The following is a 13,677-nucleotide window of genomic DNA, read 5'->3' on the forward strand; positions in this document are numbered from 1 at the left end:
GTGACTGAGATTAAGTGGGAAGCGCGACAATGTGTAGGGTAATATGTTTGCGTCGTTGATATTTGTATATTAATTCAATTATTTCAGCTGCAATGTGTTGAAGCTGAATTACACGAGAAACACAACTTCCCATAATTCCCAAGATAGCTGACGTACAGTGCGTCGCAGCGTAAACTAGCTCCTAGCTGTGGAGTCCAACCAGGGGCCATATTGGAATCTATGAAGTCGGCTTGCACTTAGATGGAACTGAGTCTCTGTCGTTTTGGGAGTCTCTAAAATCGTTATCCCGAATTTACACCGGAATAATTGTGCAAGGCACTCCACCCGAGACCCTGCCAGATCTGGGCGGCACGTTGTCTCTGTTGTTTTGTGGAAAAATGAGTCCAACCGATGCTAAACGAGGAGCTAAACGCAGGAAGAACAAGCGGGGCGGTGGCAGTAGCTGCAGTGCTGTCTGCAACACCAGCGGTGGCAAGGCCGGGGTTTCGTCGGCCCTGGGCTGTGCAGGAACCGCAACACCTGCCTCCGTCGTCAGCTTTCTAACGCCCGGCAGCGGTGTTAGCGGGAGTATAGGCTCCATCACGGGCATGAACGGAGAGGTAAGGGTGTCACTTCATGTTCAGTGCTGGATGTCTAAACGGGGGGCGATTAGCTTGCAGCGTATCAACGACACAAATCTGATTCTGGGCCCGATACTGATGAGAGGAACCGCGGTGTAGCTACAAATGAGCTGGGGCTAATTAACGCTAATCCAGATTGTTGTGTGTTGTCAGCTACATTGTCAAGCTTTATAGCTGGGTACTTATACTTACATTATAGTGTAACAAAGTGTAAACATTACGTAGCATTCTGCCACAACAGTGTCTACTACGGTAGCATTAAGTTAGGTGAGCGCAGCTGAAACTACAGCAACTTTGACACCACCAAGGATGATTTGGTTCAAATATTTAACTATCATGGTGTAGGTTAAAATGATATTACATCGTCCTCACCAGTCTGATTTGTTATAGACTGTAGCTTCGGCACATTTTGGCCCAGTGTGTTGTTACCCAGACTAACACCAGTGCTAGCTAATGCTATTGAAGAGGACTACACAACTTTAGCTCTCTCAGGCCTTAATTTGGTTTTACAAGCTACCCTGAAATGTCTTGTTCCACACGAAGCCTCACTTCTGTATTTGCACAGGTATAAGCAAATCCATAAACTCTAACTTGCCTATTTTAGCTCAGTTATTTACCCCGCTTAAGTTGATGCTAATCCAACTGGTTGCTTGACACTAGGTAGCCTGATAACTGAAGCAAAAAATATAGTTCTTCTTTAATGTTTGTTTAGAAGTGATTTGATCGATCCCTTTGACGCTATTGCTGGACAGTATAGGAAGTATGTGTCTTTTTAGATGTTTTCTCTCTGTAGTGTATGTGTGTGTGTGTGTGTGTGTGTGACTGTGAGAAAGGCCTTCACAAAACAAACGTGCGACGCCTGTCTTGCACACATGCTAACGCTCTTCAGGCTGTTGTGATGTTATGAGAATGTGTGTGATGATCTCTGTGCTTAGGGGATTTAGCCACCAAATTGCCATGGTAACTCATACCTGCATGCTAATCTGAGCCTGTTAGAACTCTTCCTGGTTTAGACGGGATTAGAAATGGGATGAGATCATTAGCTCACATATATTCAAAATAAATGACCATTGTTGAGAGTGGATTTGTTTCACGTACACAGTTATAAGCTGAATTAATATGACATTTATCAGACAAACATTTGACATTGTGTGTTTTCTGTATCCCTCAGGTCAAACTCAACAATGTTACACCACAGTTTACTGAAGGGCCGGTCAATGCTGACTTCTCTGGCGTGCTTCAGGTACATTTCCTGCAGAAGACCACTATAAGGATGTGTACTGCCAATATAACACAGCGTACTGTAGTCATTCTGACCCTCTGAGCTCCAAGAACATTAACTTTGAGTATGCATTTAGAAATGAGTTGAAAATGAACACAGCACCGTGTCCTCATATTCCCTTCACTGTTGGTGTTGTAAGGCTTGATACCCAACCGAATGGTGATGTAGACTGAAATCAATGATCAGGTGAAGCTTTTTGTGTAACATATTCCATAGTATAATCCGTAGAATCGGTTGTGCTGTGCTGAGTTCAAGGTTTAATACCAACTGTACAGGTTTCATTTAGAACATGTAGGAACAGGGGAGTTCTGTGGTTGCTGTGTTGCAGTATTGTGTATTTTGTCACTGCAGCTGGTGTTTTTATTACATTTGAGCCTATGAAATTGAATGGTTACATAAATATTACTGTGATCAAGTCTTTGATGGACCTGTGTTAAGTGCCTGGTACCATTATGGCCTCACTGGAATGTTATTTGGAATCTCTTGGACACTGATGGTACATGGTCAAATGTAAAATCTGAAATTTATTGTTGTAAATCCAAAGCCATCATTCGCTTCACCCGCAGACATGATGTCAGTAGATGTCATTAATTGAAACTGCTTGTTACTATTTATGCGCTCCTCCACTTATTTACATTTCAAAACACTCAATGGAGTGTTCTGATAGCTGATGTACCTGGAATGTAATGCTAGGTCCAAGCCTGTAAAGAAAGATTTACATAGTCTGATATTTAAAGTAATAACTAAGTATTAACTAAAACAATCAGCTTTACACTTGAGTATAGACAATTTAAAAGTATAGACATGCTGTATTACTTCATAAGCAATCACTCAGGCTAACAGTGACTTTATGTTAATGTTGATGTGGCCTCATACATAATCCCTTTGTCTCTGTATTTCCTGTTTTCCACATGCCCACCGCAGACCCCATTCACATTCGGCTTGAATCAGCGGGCTCCCTACACAGCTGGTGACCGCTGCCTCTTGTGCCGGTGTGAACGCAAAGACAGCGTTCTGCCCTCAGAGGCAGGGGTCTCAGGCCAGAATGGCACAACAGCCTCCAAGACCCCCAGTGCCCTCCAGCTCCCCTTATGGGTCTGCCCTGACTGCCGGCAAACAGTGGAGAAGGAGGACCGACACACTGGTCTACAACAATCATTGGAGGTAAGTCACAGTTGTGGTTAAGCCTGATTTTTTTGGAAGGTGTTTACAAAACTGAGGTTGTGCGGCATTGCTGTTAATGTAGTATAGGAAAAGTGCGTCAGTTTCCAGACCTAACCTGCCCCAGCACCCACATCCCACATATCTGCAGTTTAAGTTACACAGTCGTGGGCTGTGGGCTGTGTTCCAATGGATGGTGGAGCTGATTTTGTGTTGCTTTCCTCCCTGCTTTTGGGTGCACTTGGTTCCTCTATTTTGGTGGAAGACTCTTCAGCGGTGGTCAGGCTATTGTCAGTTAGTCGCTGCTATGGTATCAGTGTTTAAATCATGGCTAAAAGATAAATGCAGTATTCAGACTTCCTTTTTTCTTCTACTACTATTGGGTTTCGTCCAACATACACACTGGAAATAGCATGTCAAGCCTATGAATGCCACGATGATGAAGTGAATGCTAATACTCTGTATGTATAAAGAGCTTCTTTATGTTGTAAAGCCTATGCTGGGCTCCCAGGTTGTGCTTCCCAGTAGAAAACAAGAAAGCACCGTGTTTAAAAAAAAAAAAAAAAAAAAAAAAAGTGGAATTCAAACCTGCTTTTCTTGTTGTACTCAAAGCGATACTTCAGCGGTCTTACACAATTTCTTTTTTTATCATTTACATCAGAACTAGGTCACTGATGTTGTTCATTTGTATGTTGTAGCATTCTGGAAACACGTGATGTTCATTTACCACTTCCATAGGCCTTTGAATAACCCCCCCCCCGGATCAGTGTTGGTGTTTCTTCAACACAAACATTTAAGAAAATAGTTTGAATATCGTCTGGATTCTGAAATAGAACTGTGTTCTGCTATAATGATGTTAACGCCTTGTAAAATCAATTTTGTTTGGGTACTATTTTCGCTTGCAATTCGGCCTGCATCTGTATTACTTTTGGCATTTTGCCAACGCCGGTGAATCCTATCCGAGCCGCGTAGAGCTGCAGAGGATCGATTTGTGATGCACGCAAGGAGCAAAAAATGATCAAATAAGGAATGCACCAATTACGTCATTCATTGATAAATGAAAGTTGATAAAGGCTCTTTCCGTGGCTGGTGAATGTGGCCCGAGCCATTCCAAACCAAATCAACACTTACCGTGCCCTTTGCATGGCTCCATTGTTGCTTCCATTGGACAGGAACCTTCCTGCGGAGGGCAGGCTTATTATCAGTTCAAGTCACTTAGTAACACATATAGTAACGTTTGGATTATAAGGGGTAAATTGCAAAGGAGCAGCACCTCTTCAATGTCGATATATTTTACTCTGCAATGGAGCAAACATACAATCCTCTGTGTGGTACTGTGGAGAAGCTCATTACCTTACAGCAGGTCTACACTGCCCCATGTGTTCTGTTTAAGCTAAGCACATCATTAAAAAAACATTCTGCTAAAGAATGAACTGTTTGATGGATTATTTGTACTAGAGTAAAGCACTTGAAGGCTGCTTTCCCCTAGTTTGACCCCCAGCCTTAACCATCAATAATCCTCAAGGTTTTAGTCAATCCAGTCATGCATCAGTATTGGAACAATCATTTTCTGCATAGAAGTTAAGTCAGTGGATGCGTACCTAAAACTGTAGTAACCGCTTGCTGATTGTGCTTGTAGGACGGATATAGGACTTCAAAAGAGATCTTCAGATCCTCACTTCTCTTTGATAAATGAAACAATACCATACGGGAGGATTGTCTTGAATCTTGAGGAAAATCTGTACATTATCCATTATTTCACTATCCCCTTTGTTATGTATCGCACAGAGCCAGGACTTCCTCTTGCACATGCCTGTGGCTAATGGAAACCTGGGCCAGGAAGCAGCCACAGCAGACAGACTGACCACTGCTGCACCTACACTACCAATGCTCTCTGCCCCGGACCTCACCGCACCAATGCCTGCTGATACAGTGTGCAGCTGTGAGGCCTGCAATGAGAGACGGTCGGTTAATAGTTCTGTTTTAATACATATCGTTTATTATAGTTACGTTTTTGGGGAAAATAATAATTGTGTGCCCTTAATGAAATGACAGGGAAATCTCTGCTGAGTCAGAGAGGGAATCTCAGCAGCTGCAGAACCACTGGTCAGAGGTCCGCTACCTGGTGCGTTGCATCTACCGCCAGACAGGAACTCCGCTGGCAGACGATCACGACCAGCCGCTAGAGAGGGATAAGGAGGGCATGAAGGAGCTGGTGGACAGGTAGAACTACTAACACAGTCCAATCTCATGTCCTGCTCCGCTCTGTCATGGTGTATGTCCAATAGGAACACACACAAGCACAGTACCGCTCTGAAAAGATAACCCAAGTTATCATTACAGCCACAATATTTTCCGTAGTATACTGTACATGTTTATTGATATTCCTTATCTTGTGTGTGTTTTGAAGAAAGTCCTTTTATAATATGAATTGTCTAATCTTTTCCTCCCTCCTTTCAGACTCTGTGAGAAGGACCCTTACCAGCTGTACCAGCGTTTGGAGCAACAGGCCCGTGAGTACGTGTTGGAAATGAAAGTTCGGCTACTGAAGCACCTCTCTGCCGGCTCCAAGGCTACAGGACCATCTGGGCCTCTGGCTGCAGCTCAGGGTCCTCCCCAGGCCCATCAGTTCATCTCTCTGCTGCTGGAGGAGTACAGCGCCCTCTGTCAGGCTGCACGCACCATCAGCAGCTTCCTGCTCACGCTGGTCAGTCGGTTAATGGAAATATTAGAAATTTGATGCCCTTAAGGTGGTGTCACATTGTCGACACCCCCGCCTCTGCTGTAATCCAAATTATTTTCTTTTCCCCCAGGAGAATGAGCACCTCCAGAAATTCCGGGTGACGTGGGAGCTCCACAACAAGCACCTTTTTGAGAATCTAGTGTTCTCAGAACCAATCTTGCACAGCAGTTTACCTTCACTGGTTGCGCAGCTGAAGTAAGACACATTTCAGTCATTCAGATGAAAATATTACCAGACCGTTACTGTAAAAACTAGATTGTTGTTCAATGTTGCCAAATGGAAGACTTGCTCTGTAAACTTAAAAGACTTGCTGAAATCCAAGTTTGACCACAGTTAAATTGACTCTTTTAAATGTCTGAACACATTGTTACTTATTTATCTAGTTAATCAGATGTTTGTTTGTTTTTTTAAATATCATGCTTAATGGTCACAAAGGTTAATTAAAAGTCAAGAGGTAAATGACAAATTTCTTCTTCTGTATGCATTTGTTCAGTCACGGCACAGCCTCCCATGATTCATACAATGAGGACATGTACAGGACCTTGTTGGAGAGCTACCAGCAGCTACAGCAGGAGATGGCGTCTGTGGCTGCTGAGTGGCAGGAATGTGAGAAAAGGATTGATGACTATGTTGATGAACAGGTATACAAAACCAAAACCAACAATGAGACAAAACCAAAACCAACAACTACACAAAGCAAAAGTATTTTTATGTCAACAAACTGAGAAGTAATAATGAAAGTAGTAAACTTCTGATTCTGTTCCAGCTGCTGTATAAGGTGGATGGTCCCAGTCTCAACAACCAAAGAACAGAGCCACACAAGTCTTTAATTAGCAAAAATGTAAGAGATTTTGAAAATATATGTCTAAAGTCACACCTTTCCTTTCTCAGATTTATAAAAACGTATATTTCCTTAATTTCATGGCCTTTTCCAGACTTTAAAGACAAAGCAGCGAATGCTGAAGGAGGACTGGGAGTTCTTTAAGCAGAGAAGATTTATAGAAGATCAGGTATAATACAAGGATATAGAGTTTAAACAGTAGATTCAGTGTGTTTTCAACCTCAATGCAGTGAATGTTTGTGTTTGTTTTTGTAGTTACCCCACAGTAAGAAGACCAGCACTGCAGATCACAACTTCACAGAAACTATGCGAATGCTGTCCTCCCATCTCAGTATTCCTGACTGTCCAAATTGTAATTATCGGCGAAGGTGAGTTCATCCGTCATTGCAGCAGTGTTGAGACAATGTGAAACGAAAATGATTGCATATAAATCTTTTCCTTGTGGCCCGTATCTACAGGTGTACGTGTGATGACTGTAGTCTTTCCCATATCCTGACATGTGGCATTATGGACTCTCCCATCGCGGAGGACCTACACATCAAGTTGCCCCTGCAAGGAGAACCTCCTCGAGACTACCTGACAGAAGTGCACCCTCCCAGCCTCTCCTCCGGGAGTTCGGCATCCGGTTCCAACTCCAGCTCCCCCATCACAATTCAGCAGCGTCCGCGGCTCATTCTGCCCGATGGAGATACCAACACATTGTAAGTCAACCATCTGCTCATGGTCCCGTGGTCATAACTCTCCTAAATCCAAACCTTTTAGGACAGCGTTTAGAATGTGAAAATGTTTCCCCTAACCTCACAACTTGTTTCATTCTGTCCATTCAGTATTAGCGATGATGACTGTGAGGTTCCTCCATTGTCGAGCAAGTTTGGGGATATCTACCCAATGAGTGGGTATGAGGGCAACAACATCACAGCTGCGGTGAACGGCCTCCACAGTGAAATCAATGGGAAAGGGGAAAATGTGGCACGGAAAGATGGGGTGAGTCCTTCACTTCTTTATTTTACTTTCAGAAATGGGCATTAATTTTCCTGCCAAGTGCCTAGACGATTGAATACTTTCTCTTACTTATTTTTCCATTTGCACCTTTCTGCCTCAGTCTCCTCACCTGAGCAGCAGCAGTAGTTCATCAGAGGGCGATGAGGAGGACGTTGATGGTGAGAGTGGTGGAGAACCTCCAGGGCACCAGGAGGAACTTTCCCCAGGAAAGAATAGCAGTCCTCCACCATCTTATAGTCACCAACAGGTATTCTCATCGTGTCATCATTCCATGTGAAGGCGTTGGATAATCCCGCCACATATCCACAACCGTTCATTTGATTATGTTAAGATACTTCAAATCAAAGTCGTTCTTTCCCTCGTAGCTGAGACAAAAGATCGACTGCATTTTCTCTGTCTGTGTTTTCTCTATAGGTACAACAGGTCCAGCATGCCTGCGAGTGCCACGTCTGCAACCAGGACCCCAGCTCCTCCACCCTGGGCCCCGCTGCATGCCTGCCACCTAATCGTCTCCACGCCGTGCCTCCCCTCGCTGTCGGACACCAGTTCTTTACAGACGGCAAGACCCCTCCTGCTCACCCGGCCCTCCACCTCTACCCCCACATCCACGGGCACCTACCACTACACAACTTCTCCCGGCCCCTACTGCACCCTACTCTGTACCCTCCTAGTCCTTCTCTCACACACAAGGTAAGCCTCCTTGACCTAATACGTCCATAAAGTTGGACTTAAATGTGCTTTCGAATCTAAAACAAACAGTATCTTTGGTGGTTTCCCACAGAGCTATTTCCTGATTCATTCCTTGTCACAGGGGAGTTTTTGGTTCCAATAAACACACCGGGCTGACTTAGACAGTCCAATGTCACTTCTGTAATTTTAATGATCTGCCACAAGGGGTCATGCTATACCCAATGTAAAGCAAACCAAAACTGAATCGGCTGCCAGATCAAAAGAGTAGTGGGTAGAGTAGAGTAGAGTCTCATTTTTCCAAGATAAAACATTCATTTCCTAATTAAACTCTGCACCCTTCTCCTGTTCTAAGCCTCTGCCTCCGACGCCCACATCAAACCACTCAGCAGCCAAACAGCCAGCCTTTAGTCCATCATTACCTGAGCACGTGTACCAAAACTGCTTCGGTGGGGCAGGCGGGACAGGTGATTGGAACAGCTCACTGCAGTGCCTCTCACTGAAGTTCGAGAACCTTTGGGATGCTGCTGTTATGAAGAGCTTGAATACTTCGGTGCTGTTGCCTGAGTCCCTGCCTGGTGAGACACTCAGATAAAGTGTAAATAGCCTAAGGTTTTTGGGGGGGTAAATTAGGAATGACCCTTTGCTCACCGAATTTGTGTTCTTTAATAGGTGACATGCTTGGACCGCCTCTCGCAGATGTGCCCCTCCCGCCAACAACGTCCCTTTGTCCCCAAGGGGAACAACCCTCTCTGCCCAACACTCTACCCCCTTCCTCCTCCTCCTCGTCATCGTTGTCGTCATCGTCATCAACGTGCTCCTCTTCCGACGCCAAGGAGCAGAAGAAGAGCAGCGCCAAGAAGAAGTGTCTGTACAATTTCCAGGATGCCTTCATGGAGGCCAACCGAGTGGTGATGGCCACCTCAGCCTCCACCGCCTCTGTGTCCTGCACTGCCACCACTGTCCAATCAAGTAATAACCTACCTAAGCACCTGTCATCTCAAAGACCCAACACTCTAGGTGACATAGGAGGTAGGGGTAGTGGATACTCATGTAACTGCTGTGTTTGTTCATGTACGTTGTCAGAATTTGGGCGAATGGTTACGTATAAGCAGGGGTGCACACAATGTTTCTTTGCAGTCTGATACTAAAATGAGAATTAGTGAAGGTATGTGAGTGAATTTTGTGAATGAGCTGAAAGTGTGAAGCTTAATCTTAGCTTCACTTCCAGTATGTGTGTGTGTGAGTACAGTGTGTATCCTACTAAACTAACAATGCCTCTGTGATTGAATTCCTTAAATGATTTGTCTTCTCATCAGATGTATTGTCTCCCCTCTAGATGATGTATTTCACAATCTAGGTAAAGAGGACCATAGGCAACCTACTTCAACCATCCCTCGAAACGGCTCTGCAGGTTTGACCTCCCTCCCTCCCCTCTCTGGCCCCGCCCTGCCCCCAGCACCCAGCACCCATCTTCCCGCGATGGGATCGCAGCCCTTTCCAAAGATGGCTAATCCCGCCCCGGACTTTGTGGAGACCCACCAAGGTCTGTGCCTGCCCCCTGCTGAGCCTCCCACCCTGACAGCAGAGGGCCCTGTCAGCGCCCCTCCGAGTGTCTGCAGGTTAGCCCACTACCTTTTCTCGCCATTTAGCCCAGTATCAGTGGATAATATGGATCATGTCTCTGCAGTTGTTCAGGGTTGTGGACTGTATCTCTCCTTTAGAAACCCCTCACACAGATATCAGTGCAGGGTCAATGTTTTAAAGCATCCAATTAGTTCAGTCGCCTCTGCTTTAATGATTGCTGTTTCAGTGTTTCACAGTTAATTGCAGCTCTACTATTGGATGTCTCATCCACTTGTGTGTAGGTGTCACTATGATGTATCGCATTTATACCAGTGTGTCAAAGCGTGGAGCCGATTCTGTCCAACGACTCTGTTGCCTGCATTGATTTGGCTGCAGTTTCCTCACCGTTTGCCAAATACAAACTAGCCGGAACTGATGCTTTGCTGTAGCAGATCAATTCAAAACAATGAATGAAAAGAGTTGCCTCGTCTTTTCAGTGATCCTGACTGTGAAGGCCATCGATGTGAGGAGAACGGGGCATTTGAGCATCAGGCGTATGATGGTGAGGAGAGCCAGGATGAGGACAGTTGCTCCGAGCACAGCTCTTCCACCTCCACCTCCACTAACCAGAAGGAAGGAAAATACTGTGACTGCTGCTACTGCGAGTTCTTTGGCCACGGCGGGGTAAGATACATTTATCTCTCAAAGTAGCATTTACTCTCTGAAAAGTATTTGGTATAGTTGTTTGGTAGCTAACATTTGGATACTGACAGTTCAGTTGGTGTGAATATTGACATGTTTGACAATGTATCTACTCCAAAGTTAATGAGGTTTTACATCAGCTGTTCTCAGATGTTTCTATATACCAAATATCACACACTCTTTTTAACTCCTCCTTCAATTTCTGTCATCCTCTGTTTTGTCCTCAGCCCCCAGCTGCACCCACCAGTCGTAACTATGCAGAGATGCGGGAGAAGTTGCGCTTGCGTCTGACGAAACGGAAAGAGGAGCAGCCGAAGCGAGAGGAGCAGCAGCCAGTGCTAGAACGAGATGGAGGGGTTGAGGACCACAGGCGGGTAGAGGACCTGTTGCAGTTCATCAACAGTGCAGACAGTAAACCAGCCTCCAGTTCTAAGGCAGCCAAACGGGCCAGGCATAAACAAAAGAAGGTAGCTAGCGAAAAATTGTTCTTATGTTTGCAATAAGTATGAAATAACGTATCTAATGTATAATAATGTTTCTACCAAAGAGATCTTAATAAATGGTAATAACAAATTGTTTATGTCTGTGTGTCAGATGGAGGAGAAGGCACGTCTGGAGGCAGAGGCCCGTGAAAGGGAGGAGCAGCAGCTGTTGGAGGAGCAGCAGCGGCGACGGCGGCAGGAAGAGGAAGAGGCAGCGCTCCAAAAGGAACTGCTCCGGCTTCAGGAGCTGCAGCAACATCGTGCTGCCAAGAAGAAAAAGAGGGAAAAGGCGAAGGAAAACACTGCCCCTCCCCAGAACAATCCTCAGCCCCTCAAACAGACAGCTCAGAACGTTCTAGAAAATCTTCACAATGGCAAATCGCAGCTCCTTCACTCTCTTATTCGCCTTCCTAACCAGAGGGAACCTAGATTAGACCCTGTACCCCGGCCCATCACGCAGCACAGCCCAAAACGCAGCAGCGAGAAGGCGTTTTCCACTGAGGTCACCACGCCCAGCTCTTCACCCACCCTTCAAAATGGCACGTCTACTCAACTTGAAGCCAACAGTAAAGCTAAGGCCAAACAGTCTGCCAAGGTGGCCATGTGTGAGGCTGCAGTACAGAGAGCCCCAGAGTTACCCAAAAGCTTGGATGTGGCAATAAAGCTAGCAAATTGCACCACCGCCACCACAACAGACACCAAAGCAACACGGAACAGGTCTGCAGAAGTCCTCCTTCCTCCTCCAGGCACTGAACCGAGGACGGAGGAAAGGAGTAACAACAACAACAGCAGCAGCAGTGGCAAAAGGCAGCAGCAGCAGCCGTTGGCACAAGTGAAGGAAGAGCGGAGGAGTCCACCTGTATCAAACCCTTCCCCGTCTCCCCCTCCGGCATCCCAGTGCGAGCAGACCCAGAACGGCAAACCGCCCAGCGCCGAGTCCCCGCAGCCCAAAAGCAAGACCAAGAAAAACAAGAAGAAGAGAGGGGAGAAAATGAACACCTCGATCGGTTGGTATTATTTTTGATCAATCATGTTCACATTCTTAAGATTGAGTTGTGTGGTGTTTAGGAAGCCATCTTGGCTGAGCCTGAATAGTAGAGACCCCAGAATACATTAAGCAGAAAACAGCTAGGGATTTTGATCTTTTTCAATTCATTGGATTAACATTAACGAGCTACAACTGTCACTCTAGCATGCAGTAAGTTCAAAGAAAATGCAATTATATCACAGATATTTTTAAGAAATGCTTCCTGTATTCATGTGAAATCAGAGGCATGATCATGAATGTGTTATTTCACTTTAGATGACGTGTTCCTGCCCAAAGACATCGACCTGGACAGCACTGAAATGGATGAAACTGAGAGGGAGGTGGAGTATTTCAAAAGGTACGTCCATTCGAGTTTAACGCCATAAGACAATGATACATGTCTGGAACCGGTGTCGGGGTTTTGAGTCTCTTTCAAGCTTCCTCCTCAGAACGTTCATGATTCTGTCTCCGCAGGTTTTGCTTGGATTCCGCTCGACAGACCCGTCAGCGACTTTCTATCAACTGGTCAAACTTCAGTCTGAAGAAAGCGACGTTTGCTGCGCACTGAGGGTGTTAGTGAGTGACTGTCGGACACAATCAGAACAACTATACCAACCCACGTGTGTCACCCAAACCCCTCCACCACCACCACCACCACCACCACCACCACCACCCAACACTTGTCCTCTCAGAACCTCTTTCCTCCTGTGCCCCAATCACACCCACGCTGCCTTGCTTTGTTCTTGTCGCTGTGCGGTTCCACCACAAACCCACCCGGACTGATCCACTTGCAGAAGTAAAAACAAAGAAAATGAAATGAGACAAAAAGAATTCCAAAATGCTACTTTACATCAGATTAATTTTCCTTGCGTGCTTGTGTGCTTTTAAAAAGTCTGAGTTGGACGTTTCTCTTGACTGAAAAAGCCATGGTCTGAAATAGTTTTTTCGTATACTGGCTTTACCTGTAGTCAAAGATATTTACTGTGTTTGGAAGGTTTCCTTCCAAAAAAAGACATAATGGAAACAAAAAAAGAGAGCAATGTGATGAATTAAAAGCTGTAATTGAGTTATTGTGGCTTACTATCCCATCGTTTCCACTCCCTAGCACGGCCTCTCATCAATATGATTGACAAGGAAATGGGCTTGGTCAGCTGGTCTCCACTCCCTGCTCCCCCCCGCCACCCTATTTCACAGAAAGGAGGAAGGCATAATACTTGACTATGTTCTTTTTTGGTTTTTAAATTCTGTTTAACAAACTGTTGAGTAAACGTGTACCCATTACAGTTTTTGTTTTCTTTATTTTTGACCTATAGCCAGCTTGTATCAGAATACTTTCAGAATGAAATTGAAAAAGAACAATACTCACACTATCAATCTGTTATAGAGTGTATATTGTATTAACACTGAAGCCAAACTGGCTACTTTTAACATATTGTTAAGTAATATTAAATCTTGTCTTTCTTTTTTGAAAGATGGAATACAGTAGTATGGCAGGATATGTGTCTTGTGTCAAATATTATTTCCATGGACACTACACTAACAATCCACATAAATAAATGCAGCG

General features: G+C 45.0%; 1 protein-coding gene across 3 annotated transcripts; it reads left to right on the forward strand.

Moving 5' to 3' along the window:
- Positions 1–174: 174 nt before the first annotated feature.
- Positions 175–13,567, forward strand: fam193a (family with sequence similarity 193 member A). 3 transcript variants are annotated; one of them, XM_076145466.1, is made up of 23 exons: positions 175–599; positions 1,792–1,863; positions 2,827–3,066; positions 4,852–5,027; positions 5,119–5,286; positions 5,524–5,770; positions 5,877–6,001; positions 6,300–6,447; positions 6,573–6,647; positions 6,742–6,816; positions 6,903–7,015; positions 7,106–7,348; positions 7,475–7,631; positions 7,750–7,896; positions 8,064–8,339; positions 8,692–8,914; positions 9,009–9,368; positions 9,676–9,958; positions 10,400–10,586; positions 10,832–11,071; positions 11,199–12,093; positions 12,390–12,471; positions 12,588–13,567. In XM_076145466.1, exons 1-23 carry the CDS (start codon positions 378–380, stop codon positions 12,679–12,681), a joined length of 4,848 nt encoding a protein of 1,615 aa, XP_076001581.1. In that variant the 5' UTR covers positions 175–377; the 3' UTR covers positions 12,682–13,567. The 3 variants fall into 3 exon arrangements, with proteins under 3 accessions (XP_076001581.1, XP_076001582.1, XP_076001583.1); XM_076145467.1 differs by having other exon boundaries at positions 9,009–9,356; XM_076145468.1 differs by having other exon boundaries at positions 9,009–9,308.
- Positions 13,568–13,677: the final 110 nt, after the last annotated feature.

This window comes from Genypterus blacodes, unplaced genomic scaffold (assembly GCF_046128005.1).
Source record: "Genypterus blacodes isolate CSIRO-AG114 ecotype Tasmania unplaced genomic scaffold, CSIRO-AGI_Gbla_v1 ptg000030l_1, whole genome shotgun sequence".
Taxonomy (NCBI): Eukaryota; Metazoa; Chordata; class Actinopteri; order Ophidiiformes; family Ophidiidae; genus Genypterus; species Genypterus blacodes.